Source organism: Rattus rattus, chromosome 3, assembly GCF_011064425.1.
Source record: "Rattus rattus isolate New Zealand chromosome 3, Rrattus_CSIRO_v1, whole genome shotgun sequence".
NCBI lineage: Eukaryota > Metazoa > Chordata > Mammalia > Rodentia > Muridae > Rattus > Rattus rattus.
Genome location: NC_046156.1, coordinates 92,676,661 through 92,693,485, shown reverse-complemented (window position 1 = coordinate 92,693,485; position 16,825 = coordinate 92,676,661). Strand labels below are relative to the sequence as shown.

Below are 16,825 nucleotides of genomic sequence, written 5' to 3'. Positions count from 1 at the left end.
AAGGCCTGGAACTCACTGAGGAACCCAGGCTTGCTCAAACTTCCGTCACTTTTCTTGTGCTTTCTCCCAAGTGCTGGAAATTTAGGCATGAGCCATAGCGACTACCACTTATTTAAGCATGTGCTTGTTCTTTTATTGATTTTGAGGTACTCATTTAAAAGTGTCTTTTTCTTGATGACAAACACTTTCTGGAGAACAAAACAATTTAAAAACTTATGTGAAGCAATTTTAAGAGTTTTGACTCAGTATAATGAAATAAAAACCAAACTACTTTAAATATAATTCATTTAATCTGTAAGCATCATATGGCCTGAACTGCAGGTATACACAATCTCAGAGCACATAAAACAACAATGACTCGTGTAAATAAATATTTAGGTAACATATATAGTATGTTTATAGAAACATTAGAATAAAGCGATTTTAAAGGATCAGAATTTTAAAATATACATTAGCAGTGTGCCGATAAGGTGTTTGGAGAAATTAATCTGGCCATGGACTCCTTGCCATCATTCAGTGATATACATATTGACTTGTTTTATTGTTTACTATAATACATTTTTTTAAAGAAAAAAAAACCTGAAAGTACTTAATTTAGAATGATATTTGAAGTAAAAATTTCTATGCATCAAGAATGGCAAAGCGAGTCTTCTCAATCTTCAACACGGGAGCTTTTTGTTAGACTTAGGTGTCTTCCTCTGTTTTAGCCAGATGATTGTTGCCCTAGTGTAGTGAGCTCTCAGAACTTAATGTGACAGAATTTCTCCCAATCTCCAGTCGAAGAAAGACAAGCAGAACCACTTACTAAACTACGTGTATTTTGTAACAACAAATGAAATTACGATAGACTAAGAATACACATATTTCCAAAGTTCCACTTAGAAGCTAATTTGCCTTTTTACAAAAGAACATACCTCCTAGACCACTGAACAGCTAAAGCAGAAACTAGAATAAGCTCCTTTGGCTAGATATAAATCCATATCCAAATACAACTCAGAGTTTGGGTGTAATTTTTTCTATTGCCCGAACATCTCTTTTCTCTTTTGCAGTAAAAAAGCAGCATGGGTACAAAAAATGCATGCACGAGAATAGTGGATTTATTAGACAAACAGGCAAAATATCAAACTAAGTCAAGATTTGGTTTAGAAAGATTTTTAGAAATCAGACACAAAAGTGTTCAGTTACCACAGTGTATGATCTTTGAGTAACATGTAAAATGCACTATGGCAGGTCATCCAAAAAATACTAACTAGGAAACCAGGAAAGGTTATGCGACCATGTGATTAGAAGGAAGTGGGAAATTCGTCTCGGGACTATGCTAAGTTTTACAGTCTAAGATTGCAGAGCCATTCTGACCTCTATAGACTCGGTACTTCCTAGTTACCCTTGCTTTCTGCTTCTCTCTTCCTGTAGGCTTTGTTTAACAACTGGATCTCTTCCTGGTAGCCATCCCTCTCTTGATGCTGCCGCCTGCTGTTCTGTCTGTGTGCCTCCACTGTGTCTGGGATAGAGATGTTGATATCTCCGTCAGGATCACTTGTGGGTAAGAAGAGGGAGTAGGAGGCAGTTTCTCCTAAGTCGCATGAGACAAACCTGTTTTCCTTCCGTGAGTAGCGCAGAGAAGGAGACCGAACTTTTGTGGAGGACTGGCTGATGTTGCTGATGATTGACACAGTGTCTAAAGCCTCATCGTTGTCACAAATTTCAAGAACTTCCAAGTGTATTTTTACGTTGGTGTCTGTAAACGTGGAGGGAGACTCTTCTGAGTTCGGTTCATGGCCAACACTTTTAGATCGATAGACTTCTATTTTCTTAGAGGGCGGGGTTATCTTTTGCCCTTCTGCACTGACCTTATAAGTAGAAAGAGAGAGGGTTTTCCCAGTTGGTGCTTGGAGAGACACAGTCCCTTGGAACGCACAAATGGGAATAGCCAGCCCACCACCAGAACGCTGTGGAAAACAAACAAACAAACAAATAAAATGATTATAGTGTTGAAACAAGTCTATAGTGAAACACACAGAAATTTATTTTGTGCAATAGAATGGTAAATTTTGTATTTCCAATTCATTTCCCTGGAAACTACTTACAAATGAGATTTAAATTCTGCTTCTGTAGAGAGTTTCTCCTAGGTCAAATATTCCTGAAGGAGGGCAGTAACTTAAGAGAAGGCAAGAGATATTTTCAAAGTGCAGAGCGAATGAGAGAATGATAAGAAACATAAGACAGCATTCCTTTCCCAGGGTTGGGTTTTGATGTAAATTAAATGCATGTTTAGTGCATTTGCTTTCATATTTCTGCTACATATTTGGTTACATTGAAAAGCATTCATAGATCATAGGAAATGTAGACTGTGTTATCGGCATACTGTGGTTTTTCCTCATTAGTGTACCTACCAAAGAGAATGGTAATTGCAAGCTTAGACACAAATTAAGTACAAAGGATAGTTCAACTTTTACTTCCAAGAGGAATCAGTCATTAAGGTAAACCCAATTATGGAGAACTCCGTGACTCTGCAAAAATCTTCCCAAAGTTTAGACTCTTTCTATGAAGCATCATTAACAGGTGTTTAAAAAAATAGGAATAAAAAGGGAAAGAAACCTTATTCTCATAAAAGTCTATAATCTGTATTGTGCTTTCATACTTCCAACTGACCTTTCTGCTCACATGCTCGTGTTAGAAGGACATGGTAAGAGGCCAATACTCAGAGTTCTCCACAGCAGATCACATCAGCATTATCTTGTAGAAAATGGCAAAATTTGAAAGCTCTACCTTCAAGTTGTCCATGTTGAATCTGCTGCATGGTAAATTATGAAATGCCTTGCCCTAATTAAAAGATGTTGTGGGCTGGAGAGATGGCTCAGGGGTTAAGAGAACCCGACTGCTCCTCCAGAGGTCCTGAGTTCAATTTCCAGCAACCACATGGTGGCTCACAACCATCTGTAAAGAGATCCGATGCCCTCTTCTGGTGTACCTGAAGACAGCTACAATGTACTTATATATAATAATAAATGAATAAAATCTAAAAAAATAAAATAAAATAAAAGATGTTGTGGTCCAGAGACATAAGGTGAGGGGCGACTTAACAGATACTTTTATACATATACCTATAACTGAAAAAGAATAAAACCTGGAGTTACTGGATTGCTGGGTTTGCCTACATGAATTTTGCCAGGTCAAGATGATCAAACTTCTCAGCTTTCCTGAGTCCATTTCTGTTTTGGCATTGAAAGTCCCCTTCTCAGGAAACTTCTCACTTCCAAGAAAATTGTTCTGTGGGATGAGGGCTGAGATTTTGTATCTGTTCCCAGCAAGAATGACTAGGAAAAGCCCAAGACTGGATTTTCACTCTTGGAGACAATGTGGATTCTCTTCTACTTAGAGAAAAAATAGAAACAAAACATTTCAAATAGCTTAACATTTTTCAGAACATTTTTAGATATAATGAGTTTTGTTTGCCTGTATGTATGTACACCATATGAGTGCTTTGAATCTGAAGAGACCAGACAAGGGTGACCAATCTGCCAGAAGTAAAATTCAGCTAGTCCTAAACTACCCCTCTGTGGACACTACAAACTGTACCCTACTTCTCTGCAAGAAAAGCAAGTGCTTTTAACTATTATGTCTCCAGTCTATAGCTAGAGAATTTTTTATGAGAAGGAACCTTAAACTTCTTGGGAGATGAGGTTTTTTTAAGTTGTTTTTTGATATATATATATATCATATATATATTATATTATATTCTGGTTACTCTGCCCTCTGTTGTTCTCTCCCACCTTTGCCAGCCGCACTTATTCTTCACAAATCTCTTTCCTGTATTCATGACATTTTGTTTTGTGTCTCACAAAGTTGAGGGCTAGCTGGGTGACTGTAAGTTTTGTAACTATCCATCTACTAGATACAAAGCCTCTCCCACACCTGTTAATTGCTAACAAGTAGTTCAATAAGTGGTGGACCCCAAAGCCCCTGACACTGGTTGTTTTTATACTCCACTTTTTCCTTGAATTTAATGACCGTGAAAAATGTCTTTAAGGTATGACTTGAAATCTGTTTCTGCATTCTGTACCTCAAATGCTCACTTAAGGTATCTACATTCCAGTGGGCCAAGAATCTTGAAATCTTGTGCTGTAAAGTTCAGTTTTGCTACCCATGGAGGCAAGTAATTTCATCAACTTTACAAGTATTGGTCGAAGCAGAAAAGGAAGCAGGACACAATTTGGTTCTATTACTCTATCAGAACATTATTTTAATAGTGGTGGTTTTAGAAAAGGGGGAAAGGCCTTTATCTACCTCTTCAGTAAACATTTGGTAAGTGCCTACACTGTACAAGAATCAAGTCACATTAAGAGTGTAGGGACACGCTTTTCATTCAACGATCTTTCAAGTATTTAAGCTTAGGTGCAAAGAAATGAATATTTCACTCTAAATATTGTTATTGACTTAGTAACCAAGGTCTCTGGGGTCCAAGGAGTAACTACTTTTGCTAGGGATAGTTTATGTAGGAGTGGCATGTCAGATTAATCTCCAAAGTTAAGAAAGATTTATATCATTAAAAGGCATTCTCATTCCTAATTAAAATGGCATGAGATTAAGGCAGACTAGCTTTTCATGTACACATTGTTTTCTAGATGAAGACAAAGATACTGTGTTGTGTTACATCAAAGCTAGGGTGTACCCACTCTGTGCAGTGACATCAATATTATTGCTATCATGCTTGGTATCAAACAGAGAAATCTGAGGGCAGGGGTGGGCTTGGAAAATCATGAGTTAAAAGGCCACCCTGAAAATCTTCCTATCTTGAGAAAAAAGTTATTTTGTTTTAAAACAAAGACAGAGATTTCTGATTTTTTACTACAAAGTCTACCTCAGCATTATCCAGTCAGAAAATCTGATTGTTGGGGCTGGGGAGATGTCTCAGTCAAAGTTTTTTTGTGCAGGCATGATAAACTGACTTCTGACCCCCAGCAGTCAAGGGGAAAGCCTTTGTAGTCTCATCCATCTGTAACCTTAGCACTGGGCTCATTGGAATCTAACTAAAATGGTGAGCTTAAGTGAAAGACCTGTCTCAAGCCAACGAAGTTGGAGAGCAATTGAGGAAGATATCTCAAAGCCAGTCTGTCCTCCAACACACCTGCCTGGGTGAGCATGCCCCATGCACAACCACACAGATAAATGCCCACATATAGAGGTACACACACGAAAGAAATTCTGAATGTTGTCTCATAATGTAAGATGACCTCCTTTTTTTCTGTGTTCCAAGAAATTGCTCATCTGAAAGCTGAATTACCTTACATTATGATTTGTTATAAGAAAAATGGCCTACTTTATTACTTCAATAAATCACTCCTCAGGGTAATTCTTTGGCATTTTATATTGTAGAAACAAACTGCTTTGTAATATACAAGTTTAAAACAAAAAAAAATGAGCCCTGAAAAAACTGAGCTATCAAACAAATTAAAAGGATACAGACATGCCTATCTAAAGAAACATTTAGCTGTATCTCCATGTGCAACAAGAGTACTGCTGAGAGCAGTTCATATCAAGAAGATGAGAGGCCAGGACCCAGCAGGTAAAACCATTAGCCATGCAAGCCTGTGACCTGTGTTTGGTGCCTCGAACCCACACAGTGGAAGGAGAAAACATGCTCCTCTTGTAAGTCATTCTCTGACCTCCACACACAAGCCATGTCATTAGCACATGCCACCTGACTTCCAAAGTTAATACATAAAAAGTAAACAAAAAGGGGGGCTGAAGAGATGGTGCACAGCTAAGACCACTTGTTGCTTTCCAAGAAGACTCAGGTTTGACTTCAGGTTTCCACAGGGAGGCTCAAAAGTGCCTGTAACTGCAGTTCCAGGGGCTCTAACATCCTTTTCTGGCCTCTATAGGCATAGGGCATATACATGGTGTGTATTCATGCATGCAATAAAACACTTATACACACAAAGTAAAAATAAATCTTTAAAAAATGTTTAAAGTGAATGAGATTGGGATGTCTTCATGATCTGATTGACAGATCCACATATTGAGTTAGAGGATGACAGCTCATTCAGATTAGCATTTGAGAACTAGATATTACCAAAGTCTGGATAAGTATAAAGACTGATTTTTCTGCGATAACATTCAAAGTACTGGGTTATTAAACTAACTTTCTGAACATTCCTATTCAATGGATAGTCTATGTTTAAGAGCTAAGGAAACAAAAGCAGAGATAAGAACAAAAAATATCAGGCTGCAGTGCATGCAAAGAACGTGGATAAGGTTTCTAAAAAGAAGTTGAACAGGTGGCTAGGATGCGCAGCATCACTCATGCAGAAACTCATGCAAATTAGAACTCAAACGCCGAGGTGCTACTATGAAAATACAGAGAACTACATTACTGAGGACAATGCATAGCAACTTAGAACCTATTGTTTGTGGGAAAGTAAAACGATGCAGATGTTATAGAAAACAGAACACTGCTTCCAAAAATAAAAAAAACTAGAATTATTGTATATTATGTATATTCATATAGCCAAGCAGTGATCATTTAAAATATGACTAAGGTGGTATATTTTACATGTTCTTTATAGATACTGTTTAAAAATCAGGCTTACCTTGGCAACATAACCTTCCTGCCTGTGCATCCCTCTGACTAGGTTTAGAGATATAAATAAGCCCCTGGTTTATTTGTACAACTATATTTTATTTGTAGATCTTTAAGTAAAACCATAAAAATCTGTCATCATTTATAGAATTATTTGTCCCCTTTAAACAGGACTTGTATATTTAGGTTAGGGAGCACCATTGCAGGCTATAGAAAATGGAATCATGAATAAAGAGAACTATGATATTGAAAGATACAAGAGAGGAGCTGACAGACTCAGTAAAACAACCAGGATTTTCTACTGCTATTGATAGAATAGAGAACATGGACTGAGTCATTATTATGAGTGAAGGGTAGCATTCCTGACGAACAACAGCAGAGTAAAGATGCCCTTATGTGTTAAGAGCCCACAAACCACAGAGCTGTTCAACCTTCTAAACAACCTCAGTTGAAGGGGGCAGTTCTGATGCTATGGTTCTGTTCCCTAATTGGTTCTTGATCTGTCAGTAAAGAAAGCCCAGGGCCAATTTCTGGGCAGAAGGTATGGGCAGGACTTCCTGGTCCCAGAAGGAAAAGGCAGACACAAGGGAGGAGAGGAGTTTTGCCATACTTTGGAAGAAGAACACAGCAACCATGTGAGGTCTGGCGTGTGAAAGGAGTCAGGGGAGCTGGGGCCTGTGGCCAGTACTACAGGCTGGTAGCCAGGGATGTTTGACAGGGTCTAGGTGGGAATAAGCACTGAAGTTTTGGGAGGCTGGGAGAAGTGGATATAAAAATATTATTAAGGGCATGCTTTTCCAAGTGGGAAATAGCAGCATCCAACAATTGTGGCATAAGACAAGTTGTGTGTGTGTTTGCCTCGTCCATGAATTCAAGGGAAGCCACGTAGGGGATAGCAGTGGCCCAGCCCAGAGCAAAGATGATAGAGTAAAACAACATAGAACACCCAGTCCATTGACAATGCAATGCTATGCTCAGGGCTGTCATAGGGAAGTTAGCCTAGGTTCAAGCAAGAGAAAGAGAGACTCGAGAACCTTCCCAAAGCACAATTCCATCCTCAAAGATGGTGAAAATCCCTGGCATTGATGACACCTAGCACTACTCTAAAGGTCCTAGCTGGGCCACAATCCAGAAAACAAGGAATAAGAAACACAGGCACCAAGCACGAAGAAACAAGGATACACAACTGGTGGCTGCACATGTCTTCTACCTAGAAATTCTAGAGAAAAGGAAAATCTGAGACAGAACTAATGACAGACTCTAGGGGGCTGTTGGATTGTAAGTAAAACTAAGAGTACGGTGGCTGTTGCCAATCAAAACATGTTTGAAAAGGCTCCATTCAGAGTCTGGAGAAATGGTTGAGTGTTTAAAGGCCATTTGCTGTTCTGTAGAGGACCAAGGTTTGGTTCCCAACATCGTAATGTCTCACAACTCTACATAATTCAAGTTCCAGGGAATCAGGTCTAATACCCTCTTCTGGCCTCCACAGGCATCGGCAGACACACGAAGCACACATCAGAAAAAACCCTCAGACACATACATTTTTACAAACAATCTTTAAAATAAAGAGGATCTGATTCCAAACAGTAGTACTGTTGTGAAACCTGCCAAGACAACACCGCAATAATAAAAATCAGCAAACACAAACAAAAGACAAGAGAGACAATATTATATTTTGAGAACATGTATTACAAATCTGATGATAATGACTTAATATATATCTAAAATGAAAATCCAAATGAAATTCTCCTTTGTGTTGTGAAAAAATGTATAAACTGTGAATAAGCAAGAAAATAAATGTGCAAATATACTAATGTGGTGACATTCTAGCTATTAAAGGACAGTCAAGAAACAAAGTAGAGTATATGATAGAGATGCTATTTCAGAATAAATGGAGTAGCTGCACATGGTGGCCAAGGCCTGTAATCTCAGAACTTAGAAAGTAGAGGAAAGAAGATCATGAATCTAGACCAGTCGTCCTCACAAACCAAGTCCCTGCTCAAAACAACTATGGAATAGCAAGGAGAATAGCAGGATGCATTGTTTTTATATTAAAAAATTAAAACAAATAAAAAAGCAAAATAGTATTACTGTCCAGTATATGTTTCTGTATTTTGACCATGCTGAGTAAGAGGCGTTAGTTAAAGGTGCATGAAAAGATCTCTCAATTTTTCTTTTTATAAAACTAAAATGTATGGAACTTAGTTAGACACCAACTTTACTGCACGATCAGAATAATCTATTTAAATAACCTGGAACTATTCATTTCATACTCTGTGCTTTCTTACCATTTTAAAGTGAGCGAATTAGCATTTGCCTGGGAGTAATGATAACCGTTACTGCAGTACACTCAGGAGTGTGGGTGGCTGGGAGAATTTTTTTTTTTTTTTTTTTTTGTAATTTGGAAATGAAAAGCATTTCTGAACCTCACAAATACTTCAGAAGAAGAGAGCCTGCCATGTAAACACATTAGCACAAATAATCTTCTGTGATAATTGATTCAAACTTGCTGACCTTGGCTACACTGAATGCCTTTTCTTTTTTCACAATAAGCTGCTAGGTGAATTCAGGGTGAAATTATAATATAAAAAGAGTCTCTCTACATGATTATCTGAACAAGGTGAAGCTTTCTCTTGCTTGTCTGAATTACTCAACTTAAGTAAGGCATATTACTGCAGGAAAGATCATCACTTTATCCAAGGCCACAGTTGGTTATAGGTTCTCTGAATCAGAAGTTGGAAAGTATCATTGACTCATGAATAATCCAAATGATGGGCAAATTTAATATTTTTTAAAAAAATCTAATTTTGATTATTTTAAGAGACTTTTGGCTTTTAAAGATATATACATTGAGGATTGTAAGTCAAGCAGACTTAGAACAGTTTAGGGAAGCTGCAATAGATATACCAGAAAGGAAACAAAAAACAGACACAAAAACTCATGAGAAAAGTAAATTTAAAAAAAAATTGCTCTGAGTAAACTCAGTAATTATTAAGGTTACATAGGTCACATTCCCAGCTCCTCAAATCTTCTATCCCACCATGTCCTCTGTGTATGATTAGCAAACCAAAATGTGATGACGCACAAGAACTGATCAAAGTAAGAAAAAGTGGGGAAGAAATTAAAGACCTTTCATAAAAGACTTTTCCAGACTGGAAAGATGGCTCAGTGGTTAATAGCACTGATTGCTCTTCCAGAGGTCCTGAGTTCAAATCCTTGCAACTACATGGTGGCTCACAACCATCTATAACAAGACCTGATGACCTCTTCTGGTGTGTCTGAAGATAGCTACGATGTACTTATAATTAATAAATGAATGAATGAATGAATAAATCATTTGTCTTTTTAAAGAAGACTTTTCCATGTAGAAGACTTTTCCATGTAAAGATATGTGGCAAAGACTACCCTCCCAGACCTCAGGCCTGTTGTGCCTATGCCTGTTTTTCTTATTTTAATTTGGTGTGTGTGTGTGTGTGTGTGTGACAATCTGGAGATGGACCTTCCCCAATTGCTTTTCTTTCTATCTATCTATCTATCTATCTATCTATCTATCTATCTATCTATCTATCTATCTATCTACCTATTTTTGAGACAGGACTGAAACCTCCCTGTTTTGGCTGCCCACAGGAATCATAGCCTAGAGCACTGGGGATTATGAATGCTACTTTTTGAGTAGCTTCTGGGTCTTCATACTCAGGTTTCAGGCTTCCACTGATCTGTCTCCATAGCCCATGCTTCTTTTTTTTTTTTTTTTTTTTTCTTTGTTCTTTTTTTCGGAGCTGGGGACCGAACCCAGGGCCTTGCGCTTCCTAGGTAAGCGCTCTACCACTGAGCTAAATCCCCAGCCCCCCATGCTTCTTTTCATGGTGAAAATCTAACGATAAAGACTGGTGCTCACCATGACAAATATTTATTGTTCCCGCTGACCATGAGCCACATGCTATATAATTGCTAGTGGGTGCTTAAAACTTTTTTTTTTCACAATATATATATATATATATATATATATATATATATATATATGCATATTAATCTTCTAAAATGAAGGCCCTACTTATCCAGAGCATACAGAGGTAGCACATGTAAGAGCATGTCAGAGTCAACCCCAAGTCCAAGACCACTTGACTCAAGCCCTTTGTTTTAAGCCATTCTGCTACTTCAATGCACAATGGAACATGTCATTCTGACTATTTCCTTGCAAGTCTGAGGCAAACATGGCTAACATTTCACTCTCCTAATTTTGGAATAATCTACAGTGTTGTAGGGAAACAGGGAAAGAAAAAGGATTTTTTTAATGTTAGGAAGTAAAACAATATTTAGAAAAGCAGCATTAACACAAAGATTTTTGAGTAGACCTTACAAGGATAACTTTAATAGGAATAAAATGGGGGAAATGTATCCCCCTAGAATTAGGAGGATAACTGAGCAGCCTGTGAAAGATGGTCTGAAAAGGGTGAGGTACCAGGGAAAGTGAGGTCTTTAAAAATCATATGTGTAAGGGAACGAGGTCATGAACTTGGATATTCATACAGGAAGTGGCAGATGAGGGACTAAGGGATACATAGAAAGTGCCAAGGCAAAACTCTTTGATTCTGTGGATGCCAGGACTGAAGTTCTGTCACCTAGTCATGTGCACTTAGCCTTAATCCCAGTGGAATCACAATCTCTGTAATCTTTACTTCTCTGAGGATTAGGGTTGTCTTTTGAAAACATTAACCTTACAAGAATTTGGGCACAGAAAAAGATGGGTAGAATGCTTTACATATAGCAAGGTATGTTAGCTGTATTGGGACATGGAGAGAGTAGAGCCCATGATGTTTTTGAAGCTTCTGTTTTCTGTGACTCATATCAGGACTTGGAAAAGGAAGCTTAGAAAGGTATGGGTAATTTAATGATTCTTCTACATTTTATCTTTATATCAGATTATTACATGGTCTTCTATGTGGAGGAATGACTTAGGTATGTTAGAGAGCTGAGAGTGACAGAGTGGTCTCAAAGTGATTAGATTATGCAATGAATTTAACTTCAACAATAATAAGATGAGTAGATTGTAATAAAACAAACTCATACAGAAATATATACACATAAATATAAATCATGAATCATTAAGAGAAAAGAAGATGTAGAACTTAAAGCAAAAAGAAAACTTGCAGTGATAGGAAAGATTATTGCACAGTGATAAAGGGATCACTCAATGAGGAAGACATAGCAATTCTAAAATGAACACAGCAAATCACAGAGCAGTGCAATACATGATGGAAGACTGGTGACACTGAAGGAAAATGAGCAAATCCTTCATGTAGCTGGTGACTAAAACACTGTATCAACAACTGAGAACACAGTTGGAAATCAGCAAGAATAAAACAAATACACCATAGGTCAATGTGATCGAATCAATCTGTAGACCATTTTAAGAAAATTCCATCCAACCAAAGCAAAACATATTTTCTTCAAATGTTAGTGAAACATGTACTAAGATAATCAATGTCTAGTTCACAGAACAATGCTGTGATGAAAATCCTTCTTGAACACTGTCCCAAAGACAACATTTGGCAAACCTCTCATCTCAGCAAAATGACTAACACCCCTTGAGCTCTTTAAAGACTGTACTTAACCTGCTCTCCTATTTTGTATTCAGCCTGTTTTAATTTAACCTACCTTTAAGAGAACAATATAACCAGCTGTACTGGCCTTGACTTTCTCATCCAACCAGTGTTTACAACCTAATTAAAAATGCTTAGCTTTTATCTTAATTTATATACCCTTTCTTGACCCTAACTCAGACCATTAGCTTAAAACAGCCAGCAGGTTGAAAGCAACTTTAAAGGAAATATCCACCATACATTTTGCACGTGATGTAGATATAGCTCAATTGCATGGGCTTGCAGTGTTGTCTGCTATTGTGAGTCAGATGGGATCAGTTAAGTCTCCTCCCTTGTAAAACTCTGCTAAGATATTTTCTAAAGAATTCTTCACTCTCCTCCATATTGTGTTTTCTGTGCTGCTCAACAAATACAGAACAAAGTCCTTTTCATGGACAGACACAGGGATAGGCACAAATTCATTCACAGACATTCAGAGACAGGCACAACAAGGACAGAACAGACTCTAACAGAGAGCTCACAGATGGATCAGTAACTGTGGACTATCAACCAATGTAAGACACGGGTAGATCAGAAAATTAAAATTTAAGCTTAGTTGCAGTCCAATTAATCCAAGGGGAAGTGACTTTGTTTTCATTTCTTAATGCAATATGAATGCATTTGAGCATTCTCTGAGGTTATCTTTAATTTGTTAAGTGATTCAAAAGAAATGGAAATGCACTGAAAAAATAAAATTATACAGAATATTGTTCTCTCTGTAGAATCAGGGTTACAAGAATTTATCAAGAACATTCCCCAACTCTTAGAAATTAAGCAAAACACTAAGAAATGGTGCATGACACAAAGAAGAAATGTTGGTGGAAATAAAAACACATTGGGCTGAATTAAAATAACTGCAGCGTATTAAAATTCACGCTAAAGCAGCACTGAGAGAGGAATTTAAAGCACTAAATCCATGTATTAGAATACAGCAGCGGTCTCAAGTCTAAGCCCTCACCAAGATTTATTTTTAGAAAAGCAGAAGCAAAGTAAGCAAGGCAGCAATAAAGAAGAAAATAAGATAACAGAAATCATGCAAATGAAAGCCACAGAGAAGAGCAATACCCTGGAGTTGGTGTTTAACAGATCAATAACATTGACAAACCCCTAAGAACACGGACAAGAGAAAAAGAGAAGATGCAGATGACCTGCATAAGAAAGGAACAGGCCATTGGGCCGGAGAGATGGCTCAGCAGTTAAAGGCTAGGCTCGCTACCAAACATGTAAGAAAGGAACAGGCGATAACCAGGGATGCTAGAAGGACGGGGAGGCATGGTATGCCAGATATACACTTGAATTTGGTAACTTCAAAGAAACACACTCCCGGGAAGCATGAAACCTACCACAAGGCATCTAACAATTAAACAGGGATTGAAGTCTACTGAAGCTACCAGGGCATTTGAAACTGTAACTTAAAAATGCCAAAGGAGAAGTACCCTCCAGCATAGATGGTTTCACCAGAGAAATCTACCAACCTTGAGGGGAACTAATAAAAATCAATTTTCTTGCAAAAACTAGGAGAGGTGGGAATCAAAGATTTGATTTTAGTCTAATACCAAAACTATATTGATAGTGTCAGAAAATGTTCCAGATTATTAACACCACTCATAAATATAGATGCATGTATCTTGAACAAATATTAACAATTAGAACCCAGGCATCAATAAATTAATTACACGTTATGACCAAGTTTACTACAGAAATGTTAGGCTGGTTTAGAATTTAAAACTGATTAATGTGATCCACCGCAGTTAAGAAAGAGAAATTCTATGATTTTGTTGACTAGTTTTATTCCAGTTTGACACAAGCAGCTCAAGTCATCTGAAAGGAAGTAACATCAACTGAGAAAATGCTTTCGCAAGATGGGATTGTGAGAAAGCCTGGAAGGCATTTTCTTTATTAGTGATTGTTGGGGGATAAATCACCATTGTGGGTGGTGACATCTCTGATTATGGTCCTGGGTTATAAGAGAAAGTAGGCTGACTAAGCCACAGGGAACAATCTAGTTACTAGTACTCCTCCATGGCCTTTGCAACAGGTCTTGCCTCGAGGTTCCAGCTCTGCTTGAGTTCTTGCCCTAGCTTCCTTCAGTGATACACTACAATGTGAAAGTGTAAGCCAAATACACCATTTGCTCCCCAACTTGCTTTTTTGGTGATGGCATTTCATTGCAGCAATAGAAATCATAACTAAGACAATGATCATATTAACTGATACAGAAAAGGTCACTTTTCAAAATCCAATATATTTATCGTTAAACAATATGAAAGGCAGGATGAACGAAATTCTTCTCACTTTGGTAGAGTACCAGTTGGAACTGCATTCAACAGTGAAAGACACTCATTCTCTCTCCCATAGAACTGGAGCAAAGTCAGGACACAGGTACTTACTGTTCTGTGCAGTACAGTAGCCACACAGCTTAAAGTGAAGAAAGGAGAAAATGAACTGTAGCTATTTACAGGTGACATAATTAATCCATAGAGAAAAATCCCAGGGAATCATAAAAATTTTAAAACCAAACATAGATCTAAATAAGATTGTAGGATATAAGATAAATGGACAAAATCTTGGGATTTTTTTTATACCACCAATGGATGTGTACTGAAAATACACTAGCATCTGCAATTGCTCATGAAGTTAAATATTAAGATATAAATTTTACAGTTGTCTATACTGGCAATGAACAATATCCTCGAAGAAACCAAATATCTACATAAAGAAGCAATGAACTAGAAGACTCAGTACAGTAAGATCTCAACTTTCTCTGTATTGATATATCTTTAATATAATTTATATCAAAATTCCAGTAAGATATTTTTACAGATATAGATAAGAGTATTTTAAAATGTATACAGAAATGCAAATAATCTAAAATATTTAATATTATTTTGAAAAAGAAAATGATGGGAATAGTGAGAGGAATAATCTGCTGAATTTTAATACAGCTATATTAATCAATTCCATGATGCTCAAGGAGGGCTGAACATTTAAATCAATGGAATGGTACAGAAAAGACAAAAGTAGACGTGAACCGGCTTTGGCTGGAGGTGTATCCTAGAAGTTGAGCATGCTTGCTGTTATTCTAGAGGACTTGAATTCAGTGCCCAGCACCAACATCAAGCAGCTCACAACCGCCTGTAAACCAAGCTCCAGGCCATCATTCTGTCCCTCAGAGCTCCTGCGCACACATGATGCACCTTCACAGAGACCCAGAAATGGACAGAAATTATTATGTGTTATGTATTCTACCAATTTTACATAAAGGTGCAACAGCAGTTTGAAGGAAGAAAGACAGGCTTTTCAGCAAATGTGTGTGTGTGTGTGTATAAAATGGCCTAGAATTGTCTCATACTTTATTCAAAAATTGATTAAAATGGATTAGCAATTAAAATATGGCTATAAAGTTTTTTCTTACAATGAACATCATTTACAATCTAGAGGCAAAGTGTTACTAGACTTGACACCAAAAGCATAAATGAAACTTTGATAAATTGTACTTCATCAAAGTAAAAACGCTATTGTTTGTCCAAATGCAGAACGGGGTTCAGCAGGCATGTGGTGGGACTTACCAAACACTCTCAGATGATGCTGAGTTTGTCATATCAGGGGCCATATATTTGACCTCAACTGATATGTGAGTCTGTTTGGCTCTTAACTGTCTCATAATTCCATGTCTCTTCATGGATAAATAGATTCTGTGATTACCTAGGATTATTAATCTAGAGAAATGAAGTAGAGAATCTGATTCCTACTAGAGGAATAACAGAAGGCCCCAAAGCCAATTTTATATCTAACTAGAATAACAACAACAACAACAAAACTAAATAATTCGATTTCAAATATGTTTAATTCAAATATGATACAAATATTAATTCAAATTCCACTTTGGTTGAAAATTAGCCATTCTGATAAAAATGTTCAATTTAAATATAAAATTTCATTTTTTATTAATCATATAGCCCAAACAGAATTTTTATGAACAAACTATTTCTTTTTAATTGCTTTCTTACTTACAGAAATTGTGCTCCTCATATTTTCAAATCATACTTTGAAGTCCATCTCAGCTGACGGGCACAACCATCACAGCTACAAGAATTACTATGGGAATTTCGACTTTAAATGTGTTACTACTTTGAGGATTATTAAGAAGTGTTTCTATTTTCTGATCTAAAGAAATAAAATATTTGTCTTCTATGAGTGACATATATGTTACATATTCAAGTTATTTTCATGTTTTATCTATTTTTTCTAACAAAAACAAGAGAATAAACTAACCTGAAATGAAATATGAATTGGGCTTGGTGGTGTCTATTTCTAATCCCAGAAATTTGGGAAGCTAGCATTGCAGGGTCTCAATTCTAAGACCTGCCTGGACTACTTTGAGTTCACTGCCTACCTGGGCAACTTAATGAAACTTTCTCAAAAGAAAAAAATTATTTATAAAGGGCTATGAGTATAATTCAATGATAGGGTTTTTGCCTAATATGTATAAATCTCTGGGTTAAATTCCTATAAAATAAAAAAGTAGGAATTACAAATTATATTTAGAAAAAATATAATATTTATCAAAATGAGTGAATCCTAAGAAGCAAATTAATTT

General features: G+C 36.9%; 1 protein-coding gene across 1 annotated transcript in view; it reads right to left on the bottom strand.

The window, feature by feature from the left end:
- Nucleotides 1-193: 193 nt before the first annotated feature.
- Nucleotides 194-16,825, bottom strand: part of Gpr149 (G protein-coupled receptor 149) — a 57,370-nt gene continuing 40,738 nt past the window's right edge. The window contains exon 4 of the mRNA XM_032898311.1: nucleotides 194-1,949. Coding sequence (XP_032754202.1) covers nucleotides 1,377-1,949 — 573 coding nt within the window. The 3' untranslated portion in view covers nucleotides 194-1,376. The remainder of the gene's footprint in view (nucleotides 1,950-16,825) is intronic.